At 44.8% G+C, this 20,034-nt stretch overlaps 1 protein-coding gene across 3 annotated transcripts in view; it reads right to left on the bottom strand.

Annotated features, from left to right (window-relative positions):
* The window catches only part of LOC119859094 (cytochrome P450 2D15-like), a 41,385-nt gene that overhangs the window by 19,977 nt on the left and 1,374 nt on the right, over positions 1 to 20,034 (bottom strand). For 2 of the 3 annotated variants that reach the window (XM_043490892.1, XM_043490900.1), the window contains exons 2-5: positions 4,954 to 5,125; positions 4,120 to 4,272; positions 3,656 to 3,816; positions 1,910 to 2,083 (exon numbers count right to left, since the gene is read on the bottom strand). In XM_043490892.1, the coding sequence (XP_043346827.1) occupies positions 1,910 to 2,083; positions 3,656 to 3,816; positions 4,120 to 4,267 (483 nt within the window). In that variant the 5' untranslated portion in view covers positions 4,268 to 4,272; positions 4,954 to 5,125. Of the gene's footprint in view, positions 1 to 1,909; positions 2,084 to 3,655; positions 3,817 to 4,119; positions 4,273 to 4,953; positions 5,126 to 19,063; positions 19,155 to 20,034 lie in introns of all 3 variants that reach the window. The other variant, XM_038410787.2, reaches the window with a different exon arrangement.

The following is a 20,034-nucleotide window of genomic DNA, read 5'->3' as shown; positions in this document are numbered from 1 at the left end:
CTCGCTCCCACTTCCTTTACCCAGCGGCCTCCCTGCCCTTGAGGACTCCCCTTCCACTCTCCTGTCTGGCAGAGTCCCCGTAACCCCAACAAGGCTGGGCCCAGGATTCCTGGGGGACTCGACCCCCATCCCTGCTGTGGTCATCTAGGACAGGGGCTAGTGTGTCCCCACTCCGGGGTACTCTCTCTGCATTGGGCACTTCTCTGACCCACTGATCATTACATGCAATTGGAAGCAAATGCAACTTATTTAATCAACAATTAATTTTAAAAAGAATAAGGGGAAATGGGAAAGGTTAAGGAAAACACATCACCCCGCTCTGTGGCAGGGAACATCCCAAACAGTGTCTCTGGAATGTCAGGGCAGTTCACAGTCTGTTCCTTGTAAGTCCCAGGCCTTCTTCGCAGGCCCTGGCTGTGCTGCAGGGATGCTGTGGGTTGGACACTCGCTCTGGTGGTGGCCACACACTCTCAGGCTCTAGGTGGCAGGGCCCTTCTTCCTAGCGTTGCCCCTGCCCTGTCGGGGTTACCAATCCCCCCTCTGAGTCTGGCCTGCAGAGCCTCCTGGCTGAGGCATCTTCCTGTGCTGGGCCCACTGCCCAGGGTCCCTCCTCGCTCTTCCCAGCTGCTCACGACACCTGGCTCCGGACTGCTCCAGCCCCAGCTCCAGCTCTACTCTGTCTTAGCTCCAGCTCCACTCTGCCTCAGCATGGCTGCTGCTCTGCCTCCAGCTCCCTGGGCTGCTTCTCTGGCCCCTCTGGCTCTGGTTGCTACAGCTTTCCTCCCAGGGCAAGTCTGCTCTGCAGGCTGTTTCTGTGACTCTGCTCCCAGCACTGACCTGCTTCATGCGCTGCTTTTTCTGGCCCCTCTGTCTCTGGTTGCTGCAACTCTCCTCCCAGGGCACGTCTGCTCTCTTTCTGGGCTGTGCCTCTGGCTTTGGGGCTGCAGCTCTGCTCTCAGGACAGGATCTGCTCTCTCTGGGCTGCTTTTCTGGTCCCTCTGGATCTGGCACAGCTCTTCTCCACAGTTCAGGTTGGGCCCCTGCTTTCTCCTTAGCTCGGCCCCACTCTGTCTGACCAAGGCAATTCCAGCTCACAAGGAGGACAGGGCCCACCCTGGCCTCCTGACTCCCTGATTAGCCTATCCGCCCTGTCATTCAGGCTGACCTGGAGCATTGGCCTGTCCCCATTGCTCCTAGGGACTGGCAGTCTCAGGGTCCTGATTCCCCATCAACCCTTCCCCGTTTTAGTACTGGGAGCTAGCAACTAAAACGCCCCCACTGAATGTTAGTAAGGGGGCAACAGTCCCCTTACACATGGGCCAGTAAATAATGTGAAAGGGATCACACAGAATAGAGCAAATTATACTCTAACGTCTGCGGAGCCAGGACTGTGTCTACTAGTGTATCCGTACAGCACAGTGGGGCCTTGATCCTGCCTTGGAGCTTAGGGGGCTACCTCAATGTGAATAATGACCTCGAACTGCATTTTCTCACACATGCCACATACCACTCCACTGGGAGTGAAATGCTATTAGAACCGAGTTAAATCAGAGGCAGGGAAGACAAGGTAAATTGTTAAATAACTAAGCACCGCATTTGTGAGCTGAGGTTACACTTAAACCAAGGCCTCCTTAGACATCCTGAACTTTTCTTTTCCATGTGCCCTTGAGTGTAAAGGGGCAGGTGTACAAGGATCTCGAGATCTAATTCCACTCACCTAGTGCTTTTGCATGTGTGTGCCCACGTCGCCTCTACTTGCACTGGAGAGCAACAGCTTTGTGCTCTCTGCTGCATGCACTCAGGTGAAAGGACCTGCAGGGCCCAGGTCTCAGCATAACTGACGGGTTGTTCCATCATAACCACACATATCCAAACAGCAAAATATGGATCCATGTCTGCCTCCTCCTACCTTTTCTATCTCCTCCAGAAAAGCATCAATGAAGTCTCTGGAAAAGCCTGGATCCCGGGTCTCCTTGTGCTTCTTCACAATCTCTCTTAGGATGTCAAAGCTATCAGTATAGGGTTGGAAGATGTTATGATGAGGCCCAGGAATATACAACAACCAAGGCATCATGTTCAGAATCTAGGATGGAAGAGAGAGGAGAGGAAAAGCATTAGATAAGGAAGGCAGTTCTCAGATACTTGGCGTGGGAAGAGATGGAACTGGGATGGAATGTTCCCAACCGGCCAGCTCCCCGCCTTCACACTGGGTAAACGTTTTGGGGCTCCCTACCTTGCTCCCTCCACCATGCAATACAATGTATTGTGACCAACAATGTCTGCATGTAAATTAACCATCTGATTAACTGCCCCTGGGAGTACACACCCTCCTCAGTTCAGATTCATTCTGTTACGGAGCTGTTCCTAGTCTCCCATCCATCCGCATGACAGTGGCAACAGGAGAATAGTGAAAGGGTGGCGGGAAAGGGGAAAGATTACTGTTGAGACTTTTCTTATTGTTTCAAGGCTCTAGGGAGATTTTAAATGTTACAAATACTGGCCCTGATGCTGCAGTCCTCACTCAGGATAAATGTCACTGACCCTTATGGGCTGGGCTCATATACCTTTTTTTTTCCCCTGATCTATCTATTGAGTGTGATGGCCAAGGGCCTGTAAGGCGGAGTTCCCTTGAAGGGCTGGTTTTCTGGAGGAGAGGAAAGTCTCTCACTCGCCATTCCCTGATCTTGGTTGTACTAATGGTATAGTTAATTCCTTTGTAAGAATGTGTATGTGATATAGAAGATAGTAGTAAGATCCAGTCTGATAGTCAGCTTCTTGCAAAAATCACATAGAGCAAAGTCACTTGTGTTCCCAGTTGGGAGAAGGTGGGAGGTTCTGGATGCCTTCCTTCCCTAAAGATATTCACAGAGTTCTCTTACTGTATTGAAAAGCATTGAAGTCAGGGGTTAGTTTTGTTGTTGTTTTGTTTTAAGTTTTAGATGTTCTGTTCAGAAAAACACTTACAAATTAGGAAACTTCTCTAAACTATCCCAGGCCATCAGTTCATCCAAACTGGGCTGGAAATCTCCCAATAACAAGCCCTCCTTAGAATATCCTGTACATGTTTCTTGTTGACCAAGAAATACTAAGACTATGTCTACACTCGCAGCTTTGAGCATCATGTTAGAGGCATGCAGTGTAGCTGCTATTTGTTGGCAGGAAAGAGCTCTCCTGCCCACAGAAAACTTCCACCCCCAAAGAGCAGCATTAGCGTTGTTGGCAGGAGAGCACTCCTGCTGACAAAGCGCTCTTCACACCAGCACCTGTCGTTGACAAAACTTTTGTCTTTTGGGGGATGTTTTGTTAACACCTCTGAATGACAAAAGTTTTGTCTTTCACGTGCCAGTGTAGACAAAGCCGAAGAGACCAACCTATCTCCAGGCATTTCAGCAGTCCCACCTCCTGCCCAGGCTACCCCTAGAAAATGCAGAGGAACACAAGGGAAATAGCCATGTGCAAACCCTAGCCAGAAAGCATTTGCCGGGTTTCAGGAGATTTCTGTTTTATCCAAACAGGTTCATAATCCCTGCATCAAAAGCACCATGGCACCTTTGTCTAAAACACCATATGGAGTGTGAGCTCTTCATCCCCCTCAGACCCACCCACGCAACCAAGAGGTTTCATCATTACTGACAATCAGATTTTTGTGGGCTACCTGGGTCACGATTCCAGCTCCTATATTGAAAGCCTCCTCTATCAGATGTAGCATCCTCAGGAATTTCTCATTGTTGTACTCAAAGCGGTTGCCAAAAGTGAGGGAGCACATCACATTGCCGACGGCACTGTTTATGAGGAAGCGTGGATTGAAAGAATGGCCTGAAAAAGATACAGGAACCAACCCAGGAGATTAGGAGGTACACCAGGATCGCAGCCTGCTGCTACATGGGAATGTACTCAATGAGACCCTCTAACACCACAGGAAGTGGGAAATGCACTGCACCTTGCTATTTAGCTGAATCCCCTCCACAGTGGCTGGATCATCTCCACATGGAAACCTGTCCTCCTCCTCCTCCTCTAAAATTGCTCTTCCCTCCAGCTCCACGTACCCTACTCTTGAGAGCACTCCCCTTCCCTGCTTTATGACTAGAGATATGAGAGTTTCCACTCTCCAAAACATACCATCTTTAGAACTGAACGCAGAGCATAGGCATCCAGCTTCCTCAGTCACGCGCTGATCCAGGGATTTCTTCCCCAGCCCAAAATTCCTCAAGGTGGAGAGTGTGAATCTCCTCAGCTCCTTCCAGCCACGGCCATACCTTGCCATCATTATCCCTGCAGGGTTTCAAAGAAATACTAGTCACATAGCCACCTGCTCCCCTGCCCCTCCCCGCTGCTTTAATAAATGGAAAAGGGTTGGTTTTGTTGTATTGATTTACTCTTTTTAATTAATTTATTTCCCCGTTATCTGTGCCACTATACACATGGCTCACGAAGGTGATACTTGTGGGGAGAAATGGGCTTGGGTCCCTTGGGAAGCAGTGTGAGCTAGAGCAATAGTTCCCAACACCACTCCATGGGCCAGACCTCCTGGTACTTCCGGTTTTTGTTCTCTAAGGGCTGTCTGTGAAACAGGTTTTCAAATAAAGTTTATAATGCCAGCTGGCCTTTGAGGCTCTTGCTGGTGGCATCCATTTTGCTGAAAAGCAATGTTGTGACACCAGCAGCCTGGGGCAATTGGAGAGAAACCTGTTGTCAGGCTGTAAACCAGTTTCTACTCACCCGTAACAACCAGATTAGCAATCAGCCCATCCTGCAGAGGGCAATGGTGTCTGTGTGTGCACACTGTGTGTGTATATGCATACACACCCACAGTCCATCAAAATGTACAGTACCCACAATGTACCCTGAAGGCAGAGCCATATTGTTTGTGTTCCCCAAGAACTGATGTGCATGGAGGAGATGGGAAATTTGCCCTGGACTATGAGAAGCTTTAACTGCTTGAGGGATACTTACCTTCACAGTTTTTTCTATAGCCCAAATGGTCAAATAAAGAAAAGGGTGGTCGATCAGCAAAATCCTCTGATCTCTGGACTAATGCTTCCTTTACAGCTTCTAACCCATTCAGCACGACCACATTTTTCCATCCAACCTGAAGAGAGAAGATCTTTCCAAACTTCTCACTGGGCTGTCAAGTAAGAGGGAAAAGAGAAAAAAAGAAAAACAGGATTAAAAATTAAAAACAGCTACAAAGGCTGTAGCTTAAAATGAGAGACACCGTAACATAGTCTGTGGAAGGCAGAGAGCACAGGGGCTTTGACTGCAGAGTGCTTAATCCCTGCAAGGCTGCAGACCCAAGAGGGAATATGCCCAAATCTGGTAGGAGGGATCTAGCTCAGCACCATGTTCTCATATCATGCCGTGCAGATTTGGGTGGAAAGGCAAACAGTGTCCCTCTCCCTGGCCACCTTAATTTCCCAACTGCTATTTGTCCATAAAGAACATTGCTGGGTTTCAAAGTACTGTCTCACTGCACCAATATTCAGCTGTCCATTAGCCTGGTCAAAACTCAATTTCCAGTTAGCAGGAAATTTTGACATTTTGAAATTTGTTTTCAGTTAGAATCAGTATGAAAACAAATTTCCCAGACATTGAAATTTCCAAAAAAGTTCTGTTTTGTGAAGTTTTTGTTTCAAAATGTCATTTTGAAATCTAGACGCTTGGATTCTAATGCTGTTTTGTTATATGGGGCTTTTTTATTTGTATAGTATTACATTTTATCCATAACATGTCAGTGGTTATAGTGCTCTGAATAGTATTGCTACTGATGTGTTACAAAATAATATAAAAATAATTAAAAATGAAGAACTCCAAAACATTTTCCAAAGTGAACACATTTTCCCTTCAAAAGGCCACCCCCGGTGAATAGTCATAAAAACCAGCATTTCTTGTTTAAAAAATGGTTCAGTGAAGACATTCCCACCAGCTCTACTGTACAGCTGTGTATGGGAACCATTGCTAAAGTGATGTAATTCTCCAATTTACACACACACCTTGGGAGGGTGCGTCCAAGCCCTAGTTTAAGGGCCCAAATGAGGAATAAGGCACTTACATTGCTGCTTTCTCAACCATTATAGTGTAAACTAGTGTCAATACTTTCTTTATATTAACATTTACTTTAACAAGTATAGTGAACGATACAAACTGATTTACAGTTTTGATGTACATATGGTTCCATAATGTATTACTGATCAACAATTAACCAACCACCTACACTGATTACAGCGAGAGGGGGATGTCACAAGTTCACATGATGTAAATTAGGGATGGTTTTTTGCCTTGCTTTTATTCTGGTTAGCTTTTCTCCTTTTATAGATTGAAATCTTCCTGCAATGCAGTAAATAATAAATGCAGTTCAGCTGCCACACAAGAACTGGAAACTGATCTGGCATGGGTGCTATTCACCAACCCTCTCTGCCAGTCAGTGAAAGGCATCTGTCCTTCTGGCACTTACCTCTGTTAAGGCAAGGCGAGGACACTGGAAATTGATCTGCAGCAAGTTCCCAATGAAAGGGAAGGAGACAGGACCCGGGGGGTAGTTGTCCCATCTCTTTCTGCGCTTCATGTGATCGAAAAGCAGGATAAAGATAGCACAAGAGAGGCCAAGTGTTGTGAAGCTGTTCCAGAAGAATGTGAGCTGGGACCCAAGCCAGGAGAGCAGTTCCATTGTGTCTCTCCTACCTCACTCTGTCCCCCAAGACGTTTTTCCCTTTCCCCTCCAACACTTTCTCTATTCCTGTTTCACCTTCTCCCAGTCTGTCTTTCTGTTTCTTTCTCCTACTTTCTCTCTCTCACTCTCCCCATCCCTCTCTTCCTTTCCCTTTGTTTTTATCTATTTCTCTAGCTATTCTATTCTAGTCATGCCCTCTCTTCTAATAATGAAGTGCCATAAGCCTACACAGGACTTTACAAATAGCAAAGTGCCGGGCTGTGTAGTTATTGTTTCTCTTCAGCTCCTCCCCAGACCTCGTAGGAGTGGTGATGAAGGTGTGCCTGTCCTCACTTTACACAAGCCATAATTTTACACAAAATCTGTAGGAGGAGTCACAGCTGGGGGCCTATCTTGTGATAGTTGGAGCCAAAAAATATACTAGTGAGGACTCTTGATACCATCCAACTCTCTCCACTTCAGCAGTAGAATTATAGCAGGCAAATTAGCTACAAAGGAAGAGGTTTGATTGGCTTTGCTACCTCTGACATCAATATCTAGGGTTTATTTAAACAATATATATATCTGCTCATCCCTGTGTTATCTAACCATCACAGTAGCACTACTTAAGAAGGATCTGAGTTTTCCGTGACTGGAATTATAACAATTAGACATCAAACATTAAGAACTTAATTACAACCCAATTTCTTCAAAATCATAAGAATATAAGAATGGCCATACTGGGTCAGATCAAAGGTCCATCAAGCCCAGTATCTTGTCCTCTGACAGTGGCCAATGGCAGGTGCCCCAAAGGCAAGTGATCCATGCCCTGTCACCCAATTCCAGCTTCTGGCAAATAGAGGCTAGGGACACCATTCCTGCCCATCCTAGCTAATAGCCATTGATGGACCTATCTTCCATGAATCTATCTAGCTCCCTTTTGAAACCCATTATAGTATTGGCCTTCACAACACCCTCTGGAAGGAGTTCCAGAGGTTGACAGTGCATTGTGTGAAAAAATACTTTCTTATGTTTGTTTTAAACCTGCTCCCTATTAGTTTCATTCAGTGGCCCCTCGTTCTTATATTACGAGAAGGAGTAAATAACACTTCCTTATTTACTTTCTCTATACCACTCATGACTGTATAGACCTCTATCATATCTCCCCTTCGTCGCCTCTTTTCCAAGCTGAAAAGTCCCAGTCTTATTAATCTTTCCACATACGGAAGCCATTCTATACCCCTAATCATTTTTGTTGCCCTTTTCTGAACCCTTTCCAATTCCAATATATCTTTTTTGAGATGGGGCAACCATATCTGCACGCAGTATTCAAGATGTGGGTGTACCATGGATTTATATAGAGGTAATATGATATTTTCTGTCTTATTATCTATCCCTTTCTTGATGATTCCCAAAATTCTTTTCGCTTTTTTGACTGCCACTGCACATTGAGTGGACGTTGTCAGAGAACTGTCCGTGATGACTCCCAAGATCTCTTTCTTGAGTGGTAACAGCTAATTTAGACCCCATCATTATATATGTATAGTTAGGATTATGTTTTCCAATGTGCATTACTTTGCATTTATCAACATTAAATTTCATCTGCCATTTTGTTGCCCAGTCACCCAGTTGTGTGAGATCCTTTTGTAGCTCTTCGCAGACTGCCTGGGACTTACCTATCTTGAGTAGTTTTGTATCATCTGCAAATTTTGCCACCTCACTGTTTACCCCTTTTTCCAAATTGTTTATGAATATGTTAAATAGGACCGGTCCCAGAACAGACCCCTGGGGGACACCATTATTTACCTCTCTCCATTCTGAAAACTAACCATTTGTACCTACTCATTGTTTCCTATCTTTTAACCAGTTACCAATCCATGAGAGAACCTTCCCTCTTATCCCATGACTGCTTATTTTGCTTAAGAGCCTTTGGTGAGGGACCTTGTCAAAGGCTTTCTGAAAATCTAAGTACATTATATCCACTGGATCCCCTTGGTCCACATGCTTGTTGACCCCCTCAAAGAATTCTAGTAGCTTGGTGAGGCATGATTTCCCTTTAGAAAAACCATGTTGACTTTTCCCAACAAATTATGTTCATCTATGTGTCTGACAATTTTGTTCTTTATGATAGTTTCAAACAATTTGCCTGCTACTGAAGTGAGGCTTACTGGCCTGTAGTTGCCAGGGTCACCTCTGGAACCCTTTTTAAAAATTGCCGTCACATTAGCTATCCTCCAGTCATTTGGTACCAAAGCTGATTTAAATGATAGGTTACAGATGACATTTAGTAGTCCTGCAATTTCACACTTGAGTTTCTTCAGAACTCTTGGGTGAATACCATCAGGTCCTGGAGAGTTATTATGTTTAGTTTATCAATTTGTTCCAAAACCTCCTTTAATGACACCTCAATTTGGGACAGTTTCTTAGATCTGTCACCCAGAAAGAATGTCTCAGGTTTGGAAATCTCCCTCACATCCTCAACAGTGAAGACCGATGTAAAGAATTCATTTAGTTTCTCCGCAATGGCATTATCGTCTTTGAGTGCTCCTTTAGCATCTTGATCGTCTAGTGGCCCCGCTGGTTGATTAGCAGACTTTCTGCTTCTGATGTATTTAAAAAAAGTTTTGCTATTACTTTTGGAGTCTTTGGCTAGCTGTTCTTCACATTCTTTTTTGGTCTTTCTAATTATATTTTTACACTTCATTTGCCAGAGTTTATGCTCTTTTCTATTTTCCTCATTAGGATTTATCTTCCACTTTTTAAAGGATGCCTTTTTGCCTCTCACTGCTTCGTTTACTTTGTTGTTTAACCACGGTGGCTCTTTTTTGGTTCTCTTACTATGTTTTTTAAATTCGGGTATACATTTAAGTTGAGCCTCTATTATGGTGTCTTTAAAAAGTTTCCACACAGCTTGCAGGGATTTTACTTTTGGTACTGTACCTTTTAATTTAAAATCATTTTTTGCATGTGTTTTCTAGGAGGTTTAACTACATAGAAATATCTGTCCTACTCTATTATCAGGATTGTTCCATCAAAGAAAAGGTGAGCCAAGTGCTGCATTTCTTAAAAGCTCACTTGTAATTGATTGTAATGCTAACTAATTAACAATTTGACTTGTAAATCCTCAGAGAAGTCAGTCAGTACGGTCAACCCTGTGGCCTGAAGCCTAGGAAAGAAGGAAGGAAACAGAGTCAGCTCTCTGCTGTTATCTGCTGGAGAGCAAGAGGCTTGGACTGAGCAAGGCAGCACCACATTTACATATTAACTTCAGATAGTTTGGGGACATAGGGGTATAATTTGGCTGAGTTTTGAGCTTTCAGCCCATATTACCCTGGTGGGAACCAACTGGGCAAAGCCTGAACAATGACTGAGTACAGGGTTGCCCTGACGAAGACTGATGTTTGCCAAGGGCGGGTAAGAGTCCTTGGGCAGAAGGAGCCCAAGTTCCAGAAAAAAGAGAGATTGTCCATTCTTGGTTAATTGTTGGGACTGCTTTTGTAGTGGGTAAGAACTCTTCTGGGTCTGTCAGATCACTTATTCCCCTGGTACCGTAACAAAACAAGAAACAAAACCTGAGCTGAAAGCTACAGTTGCCTGATATGGGCAGAGCTCAGCAGTGGTTCTTGGAATGCTAATTGGGCCTTTAAACAACAAAAAATAAAATAAACAAATAAACCTTTCCACCTTTAAGTACCTTGTGTACCTAAAGTCTGACAGCAATGCTTTTGCTGTGTCTCCAGCCCATTACATTCTCCTCAGCCTCTGTTCAGTGATATTCCAAGAGAATTCGAGCAAGCAAAGTCCCAAAAGGCAAACTGTTCTCCATAACCTTGAGTAGTTTTGGCTTCTGTGCTAGCTTTGGTTATGTTGTCATGCTTCCCGCAGCTTCCATTGGCCGGGAACGGCGAACCGCAGCCCGAGAGCTGCGGGGGGCCGTGCCTGCGGACGGTCAATGTCAGCAAAATATCTCACAGCCTGCAATCAGCTTACCCTGATGGGCCACATGCAGCCCACAGGCCGCAGGTTGCCCACCACTGCTTTAGAGCCTACAAGTCAAAGCATGAAGGGACATATGAATGTTTAGCATATCTGCCATTTTTGCCAGAAGCTGGGAATGGAAGATAGGGAATGGATCACTTGATGAGTACCTGTTCTGTTCATTCCCTCTGGGGCACTTGGCATTGGCCACTGTCAGATGGCTGGATACTGGGCTAGATGGACCTTTTGTCTGAGCCAATATGGCCATTCTTAGATTCTTATGTAAATACCTTGCAACACCTGCTAAAACAGTGCTATGCAAATACCTGTTCCCACTTTCAGGTGACATTGTAAATAAGAAGCGGGCAACATTATCTCCCATAAATGTAAACAAACTTGATTGTCTGAAAAAAAGAAAAGGAGTACTTGTGGCACCTTAGAGACTAACAAATTTATTTGAGCATAATTTATTTGTTAGTCTCTAAGGTGCCACAAGTACTCCTTTTCTTTTTTGCGAATACAGACTAACACGGCTGCTACTCTGAAACCTTGATTGTCTGAGCGATTGGCTGAACAAGAAGTAGGATTGAGTAGACTTGTATGAGGTGAATTGAAAAATACTACTTCTTTTGTTTATCTTTTTTACAGTGCAAATATTTGTAATAAAAAATAATATAAAGTGAGCACTGTATACTTTGTATTCTGTGTTGTAACTGAAATCAATATATTTGAAAATGTAGAAAAACATCCAAAATATCTATAATAAATTGGTGTTCTATTACTATTTAACAGTCAATTAAAACAGAGATTAATTGCGACTATTTTTTTTAATATAGTCAATTTGTTTTGCGTTAAACACATGCATTAACTTTGATTTATTGACAGCCCTAGAGTGGCAGGGTGGACTAGGTCTGGAGGGCCCCTGCTGGAGGCCTTGTGGCCTGCATCACCCTGCCCCAGAATACAGCAGTGAGAAGTCCTCCAGGCAGCCTAGAGTGGCTGCAGAGGAACAACTAATCAGAAGGGTGATGAAGCAGCTAATCTGGGGCCAGAACGGCCCTCTATAAAACAAGCAATAGAGCAGAGAAGTCAGTTGCTGGCTGGAGCTCGAGGAGTAAAGTCTGGGTGACTGGCTGGCTGGCTGGCTAGAAGAGCAGCAGTACCGCGGACAGCTTACTGTGGAGAGCTGACTGCAGACAGGACTGAAGCCCAGGGAAGGCTGCTGATGACTAGGTGCCTGGCTGGTGGGAAGAGCAGCAGGACCAGTGGAAGGTTAGTGTGGGCAGCCCGAAGCCCAGGGGGACTGAGCACAGAACCTGGCCAGGCCAGCAAGGGTACCGAGATGGGCCCCGCTGGTCTGGTTGAAGACTGAGCCCCTGGGCTGCTGAAACACCACCAGCTGCGGGTACTGAGATGGGCCCTGGCTGGGTGGCTGAAGAAGGCAGTGCCTCTGGGAGAAGCCTTAGAGCTACAGCCCCATATCAGAGCTGAGCTAAGAACTTGGACTTTAAACCCCAGAAGGGGAGACAGTGCATGTGGCTCGGCCGGAGGGCTGAGTCGCTGAAGACCCACTTAGAGAACCATCGGATGTAGGCGCTCACGAGAGGCAGGTGCCAACCCGAAAAAAACCTGGGATCGCAGGCATATCAGCCAGAGAAAAGGAGACACTCATGAGAGATTGGTGCTGACCCCATTACACCTAGTTAGAAATGTGACTGTATGCTGGAAAATGTTACTGCATTGGAGGCAATGTGTTCCATTCGTAGGGCAGGAAGTCCTCTGCATTAGTCAGTAGCACCCTAATGAAGGACTAGTCTTAATGGAGTTCAAAGGGAATCTTGTCTCATCCATGACAGGCAAATGTCAGCTGCAACAGGGGAATACCCAAAAGAGTAGGGATGGACAGAGGGATCCTTAAGACTCCCAGATGGAAACACACAATTTAAAGGGGTGAGGGAAACCACTCCCCCTGCCCAAAAAAGTTGGGGTTTTTTACATTATCTTTTTTTTTTTTTTGCAGGATAAAACCTAAATTATCTTTCCAGCTGAAAGCACCAACCATCCTTGGTAAGTTTTTGTGCAGCCACAAAAAACAATAGTTTTCTTTGCATCTAAGTTTTACTTTAAATGTGGTAATTATTCCTGTGGCTTATTGTTTGTATTAGGATAGTACCTGGAGGTCTCATTGTGCTAGGCATTGTACAGATACACAGTAAGAGACAGTCCAGGCCCTGACTGCTCCCTGGGACCCTCTACTCAATCCCATCACTATCACACGTGCTGCTGCCGCTGCCCCCTTTACATGCCACTCAGAGCAGCAGGAGCTCCCAACCCCACTGCCCACGTGGTGGCGTCACTGCGTGGCTGAGGGAGTAGTGGGGGAGGGGCCGGGGTGAGCCTTCTGGGCCAGAAGCTCAGGGGCCGGGCAGGACGGTCCTGTGGGCCAGATGTAGCCCATGGGCCATAGTTTGCCCACCTCTGGTTTAGATATCTATTGTTACAGGTTGACAATGTAACCAAAGGACTTCTGTCTACTGCTGTATTCTGTTAAGACAGAGATCAAAAGGAGATGTTAACATTTAGATGAACTATCAATGTCGTAATAGCACTGTCTTCATTTCTTTTTGAAGTATGTAGTAAACTTCCTGCAAATGGCAGGAAATGGGCAGTTGCCTTACATTAATCCATGCAGCTAATTAGCAATGGTGCTTAGGAAATAGGAGGTTACTTCAAGACCACTACTGGTTACCCAAGGACTGCATGGTGTCAAGAGACTGCTGGACAACTATAAAAAGAACTCTAGGGGCCTGAGCTTGTTATCTCAGATCTGCTTAAGCTTCATCAGGGAAGTTTGAGTCACAAGACTGAGGTCTCCGGCTCCATTCTGGATCACCCTGATCTTGGATATTGGACTTTGGACTATAAACTGATGAACTGATTCTGGAAAGGACTCCGCAATTCTAGAGCTCACCCACTCTACTATGAAACTGACCTAAGAACTTTGTTCATATCTCTATGTATAATGATCTTTTAACCAATACTCTCTCTCTTTTTTCTTTTTTAATAAATCTTAGTTTTGTTAATAAGAATGGGCTGTAAGTGTGTATTTGGGTAAGATCTGAGATATTAATTAACCTGATGCGCAATGTGTCCAATCCTTTAGGATTGGTAAACTTTTTATATGATGAACAAGATATTCAGTAATCCTCATCATATCTGACTTGGGTGTCTGGGGGGAGCTCAAGGGTGGGTTGCTTTAAGGGAACTGTATTTTGGCTTCCGAGTAATCAGTAAGGTATTGTATTGTAGAAGCTGTTTTGTTGCTGGCTTGGTGAATCTAAGTATTACAATAACCACTACTTTTGGGGATTGTCTGCCCTATTCTTTGCAGTTTGCCCTAATTGAGCAATGTCAGCATGCCCCCCCTCCCTGGTACTCCGGTCACACCTTGTTATGGGTTGACTCAAAACCTCATTCAAACTGATGTGTGAACATGCCTGTCACTTATGATAGTTGTAAGAAATACTTAAGGGGCCACACCTAATACAAGGCTGAATAGAATCCACCCAGAAACTAGCATCAGGTGGGTAGGGAGTTCCACTTGGTATTGTAACCAGGTTGTCGCGAGGGAAATGAAAGGGGGCTGTGAGTCTGTGAGAGAACATACAGAAACCGAGAACAGAAAAAAACAGAGACAGGCAGTGACAAAAGCCAGAAGGACAAGTAGTAGTAGCCTGTGAGCACAGTGAGACCCTAGAAAAAAGCTTTTGGGTCTGTTGTCAAAAGAGGCTTTGGGCCATAAGCTAAGAAACTGCTCCTTTTGTTACTGGTTCTTCCTGAGTTCAGAGGAGCAGGACTTTGTATGTTCCTTATAAATAAAGAAGATTGCATCAAAGAAAGTACCGGACTCCATCAATTTCTACTTCCAACTGGAACGTCCCCAGGGCCCTGAAATTTGACAAACATAAGAACGGCCATAGTGGGTGAGACCAAAGGTTCATCTATGAATCTAGCCCAGTATTCTGTCTTCCAACAGTGACCAAAGCCAGGTGCCCCAGAGGGAATGAACAGAACAGGTAATCATCAAGTGATCCATTCCCTGGCACCCATTTCCAGCTTCTGGCAAACAGAGGCTAGGGATACCATCCCTGCCCATCCTGGCTAATAGCCATTGATAGACCTATTCTCCATGAATTTATCTGGTTCTTTTTTGAACCCGGTTATGGTCTTGGACATCACAACATCCTCTGCCTATTTATTTCATTTGGTGACCCCTGTTCTTGTGTTATGAGAAGTAGTTAACAACACTTCCTTATTTACTTTCTCCACACCAGTCATGATTTTATAGACCTCAAACATATCACCCCTTAGTCGCCTCTTTTCCAAGCTGAAAAGTTCCAGTTTTATTAATCTGTCCTCAGATGGAAGCCGTTCCATAACCCTAATAATTTTTGTTGCCATTTTCTGAATCTTCTCCAATTCCAATTTTTTTTTTTTTGAGATGGGGCGACCACATCTGCATGCAGTACTCAAGTACTGTTGACTTATATAGAGGCAATATGATATTTTCTGTCTTTTTATCTATCCCTTTCTTAATGATTCCCAACATTCTGTTCATCTTTTTGACTACCGCTGCACATTGAGTGGATGTTTTCAGAGAATTATCCACAGTGGCTCCAAGATCTTTCCTGAGTAGTAACAGCTAATTCAGACACCATCATTTAATATGTATAGTTGGAATTATGTTTTCCAACGTGCATTACTTTGCATTTATCAACACTGAATTTCATCTGCCATTTTATTGTCCAGTCACCCAGTTCTGAGAGATCCTTTTGTAGCTCTTCGCAGTCTGCCTGGGACTTAACTATCTTGAGTAGTTTTGTATCATCTGTAAATTTTGCCAGCGCACCGTCTACCCCTTTTTCCAGATCATTTTGAATATATTGAATAGGACTGGTCCCAGAACAGAACCTGGGGGACACCACTATTTACCTCTCTCCATTCTGCAAACTGACCATTTATTCCTACCCTTCGTTTCCTATCTTTTAACCAGTTACTAATCCATGAGAGAACTTTCCCTCTTATCCCATGACAGCCTTTGGTGAGGGACCTTGACCACGTGCTTGTTGACCCCCCTCAAAGACTTCTAGTAGCTTGGTGAGGCATGATTTCCCTTTACAAAAAACATGTTGACTCTTCCCCTACAAATTATGTTCATTTATGTGTCTGACAATTTTATTCTTTGCTATAGTTTCAACTAGCCATCCAGGTTGGAAAGGGGGAACATTATTATCTAGTGTGGCTGTTGAGCAAATAGGAAAGGTAGAGGTGTTGTGCTTTGTGCTGCTAAGGTACAAATACTGAGCTAGCTAACAAAAGTCCATTCTTGAATTATATGGGGCTTTAGACCAGCAGGTCCCAATTTTTTTGCTGGCATGACCCCATTTTAATGAAATAGTTCCTGCCGGAATCCCAGACTACATGGAGGAGCCAAATGGTGTCCTCTGTACAGCACGATCTCAGACACACCGTAAGTGTGAGCTCATCCCTTGTGGAAAATGCCATTTTGCTCGACAAAATGGTGTCCTCCACCCGGTGTGACCTCCTACATATGGTGCATGCGAGGTCATGCTGTACAGAGCAAAATGGCATCCTCTACACACAAAGGATTGCCATGATCCCATGTGCTGATGGCGCAGCCCCATTTGGGGTTGTAAGCTATGCTTTGGGAACCGCTGCTCCAGAGAGAATGAAAGGCAGGCACTGATACAAAGTGCAGGGGAGACTCTGATTGCACTGCAGTTTGGCACAAATGGAAGGTGGCTGCTCAATTACCTGTTTACAGACTGAAATAAAATCATAAAATGAAAAACAAAATTGGCTTTTAACCAAGGATACGTCCACACTTTGGAAGGTATAATCTCCAGTCTGAGCAGACGTGCCTCTGCTAACTCTAAGCTAGCTAGTGTGCTAAAAAGAGAAGTGTAACCATGGGGGTGCAAGCAGTGGGAGGGGCTAGCCACCTGAGTAGGTACCTACCATCTTGGACGGGATCATCCTCAGGGCGGCCAGCCCCTCCCATTGCCACGCTGCAGTGACTACACTCCTACATGCTATCACCAAGTTAGCATGGGTATGTATCCCCAACCTGGAACGTACACCCCCAGTCTGAAGTGTAGATGTACCCGCTGAGTCAATACCTAGCTCAGCTTAGTACCCAGACACACAGAGAACCCCCCAGTACTGAAGAGTATCCTGGAAATGCGTTAGAAGCTGCCTAAGTTTGTGACACATTTTTTTTTTGATGGGACCTCAACCCCTCTCTGCCACTGAAACAGTTGGCTGCATTGAAACAAACCTAGAAAGCACCAACCACCCTGCTAAACGTTCATGGATTTTTGAAGGTGATCTGGTAACGGGGAAAGGTTCTGTGGAAAAGCTATAATACTTTTCAGTGCATAGACCCTCCTGTCTAAGCCCTCATGGTTCACACTACTGGAACTCCTGGGCTGCACTCGTACAAGCCTGGCAGAGGCAGTGCCCCACCAGTTCAGGCATCCCACTACTGTTGATGTGGTGACCAGAAGGGTTAGGACAGAACCTACAGCCCCTCCACCAGCCACAGCTGGCCTCCTTTGTTGTGTATCAGAAAATCAGTATTTCCCTCTTCCCATCTCTCTGGTGAGTTGGGAGTATATGGGAGACTGGGAACATCCCTCTCTCCTTTATCCCCTACTAATCCATGTACCCCATTGCAGTGGTCCCAGAGCCTCCAGTAACAAACGCCTTCCTTTGATCAGGGTGCCTTGCAACAGATAAAGAAGCATGTGGCACACAGCAATTTTGATCATGCTTTAACAGAAAGCCTTAACTCTGACCTCATCCTTTTCCCAATAACACACACCTCACCTGCGTGCACATTGTTTCTAAACAGATTCCTGGGCTTGTAGTTAAGGTTTTCCGTCATAGTGCAGAAGCGATTAATGTGTTGCATTCAGTATGTCCCTGTATCTATTGGAGTATGAAGTAATTTCTCTGGGGAGATGCAGCATGCTCATGAAGAACTGAGCCTAATGTGACGGAGGGATGTAAAGGGATAAGGGAGGGAGGTCCTTCTTAACCTGGCAGTTCTGTGTTCCTCAGGGATTAGGTAGGTGGGTTTGTTACATTAGCAACCGGAATTGATTTGTAACAAGTTTGTTTTCTATTTAAGTAATGACAATGGTAAAAGATGAGTAATGCATTACTTAAGGTGACGGTTTACTCCTGGGGGAATTCTGCGCCAAAAAATTAAATTCTGCACACAATATTTTCTGCAAAATTCTGCATATTTTATTTGTCAAAATAACAGAATATAATCACGCAAGTTTCACTTATTTTGGTAATTTATTTCAAAATATCTGTCAGCGAGTATGTCTGTAACAATACAGACAAAAAAAGATTCTGGTAATTTTTTTTGACAGATTCCTTTCTAGGCATATTAATGCAGAACTTTGAGTACTTCATTTAAATTACAATACAAAACTATATTTCCTGCACCTGTCAGAAGTAGTGCAAAGGCTTGGGGGAGTCAAGGGGTAATGGAGGAACTGAAAGAGAGGGAAGGAGCCTAGGGAGTTAACCTGGAGGGTGTTGGGTGTCGGTGGGAGAAGGGTTTCTTTGGGAGGGGGGGGAGGGATTGTTAGGGAGTTGGGAAGCCTCCCACATGCTGACCCTGGCTGATCCCAAACCTCTCCCATTCAGTCAGGAACATCTGCCCCTGTCCCCACACTCCCCATCTCCATGGGTCTCTGCAGCACCCCTCTCCCACCCCCAGGCTCAATGTTGTCACCCCACTAGGTCCTGAGCCCAAGTCCCAGTCTGCACCCCCACTAGCCATGCTGAACCCCAGTCTGTGGCCCCCCCAACAGCCCTGTGTGCCCCACTCATTCCAAACCTGGCTCCACAGTCAGGGTGCTGTGATGAACTTTTACTCCTGGAGAAATTCTGCAGCTGACTGTTCTGGTACCACAGCAGCCTCTGGTGGGCAAACTGTGGAACAGCAGCACTTCTTGGGCAAAATGTATTTTATGCAGGAAAATACCAAATTATGTGGGAGAGAAGAATTCTGCACAACCACAGATGTGCAGAATTCCCCAGGAGTAAGGGTTACCCAGTTTACTGCAGAGTATGGAGTACAGGACTGCTTCCCATTGGGCTGAGTAGTTTACATAGGCCCCTGGTGCAAGCAGCTCAGGCTCTCAAGGCCTAAGTAAAGCATTACAAGGCCAGAATTTCTTCACTGGAGAAATAAAGAGAGGGAGTTATTTTGCAGAGATTGCATATTGCGGTACCATGAGGACACTGTAGAACAGGACCAGCTCAGCATAGACTGCACTGATCTTCCCCTTGAAGCTGCTCGCATGATGGGAAGGACACCTTCCTTTAGAGGAGACTCACCTTCCCATAACAGTAGTGGGTCATTTCTCATGCACTGTGCCTCATTTCTACAGGGATGGCCTCTCCCAACTGTTCTTCCCTTTGAATTTACCTGCAGAGAAAGGCAAGAAGACCTCTCACTTCACAAACTGCCCATCTGCATCCTGTAGTTGAACACTGGTTCCGAACAAGACCAGCAAATGCTCACTATCTTTCTGCAGGAAACTCAACTGACTGGCTAGAAGCATGTGGTGCAACACTGAAAGACTCAACAATTGAAAAAGTGAAGAACTCTCTCACCACATTCAAAAAAATTCCATACATGGCTGATGAATGCACCGATGCAAATGGGCATCAAGTTATTGTGTACGTTATCTTGATGTCAGTGGTAGGTCAGTAGATGCATTTCTAGATGTTCAGGTTATAGAAGACACATCAGCTGCATCTGTCACAACCCATATCTTAGAAGATGTTAAATGCTTGTCAATTGGACCCCAAACAGATGGCTGTTTTTGCATTTGATGGAGCTGCAAACTTCTCTGGAAGACATGGTGGAATACAAGCTTTGCTCAGAGAAAAATGTAACCCTAATCTCTCCAATACATACTGCAGAGGCCATCTACTCCAAGTAGCACTAGTACGAGCTGCAGAATCTTCAAAAGACATTAAAAAAGCTATAAATTTAATGTTCATTATATTTTTTTTTTCAGCAAGAGTCCAAAAAGACTGAATATCTTGGAAAATATAGAAGATACACTGGGACTGAAGTTCAAATTAGTCCAACCTGGGAAAACCCTCTGGCTTTGTCATGAACAATCCTTGGCTGTTGTCTTAAAACTACTCCAACCGTTATTGCTGGCTTTAGAATGTATCTACCAAGAAGGGATGGATCTAAGTAGTGAGGCTGGTGGATTACTTTTGCTACTACGTTCAGAGAAGACTATTGCCATTCTCTCTCTCTCTCTTAAGTCTACTGTTGAAACCACTTGGGT

Source organism: Dermochelys coriacea, chromosome 1 (assembly GCF_009764565.3).
Source record: "Dermochelys coriacea isolate rDerCor1 chromosome 1, rDerCor1.pri.v4, whole genome shotgun sequence".
NCBI classification, from domain to species: Eukaryota; Metazoa; Chordata; order Testudines; family Dermochelyidae; genus Dermochelys; species Dermochelys coriacea.
Note: the sequence above shows the minus strand (reverse complement) of the source record. Positions and strands in the feature narration are given on the sequence as shown.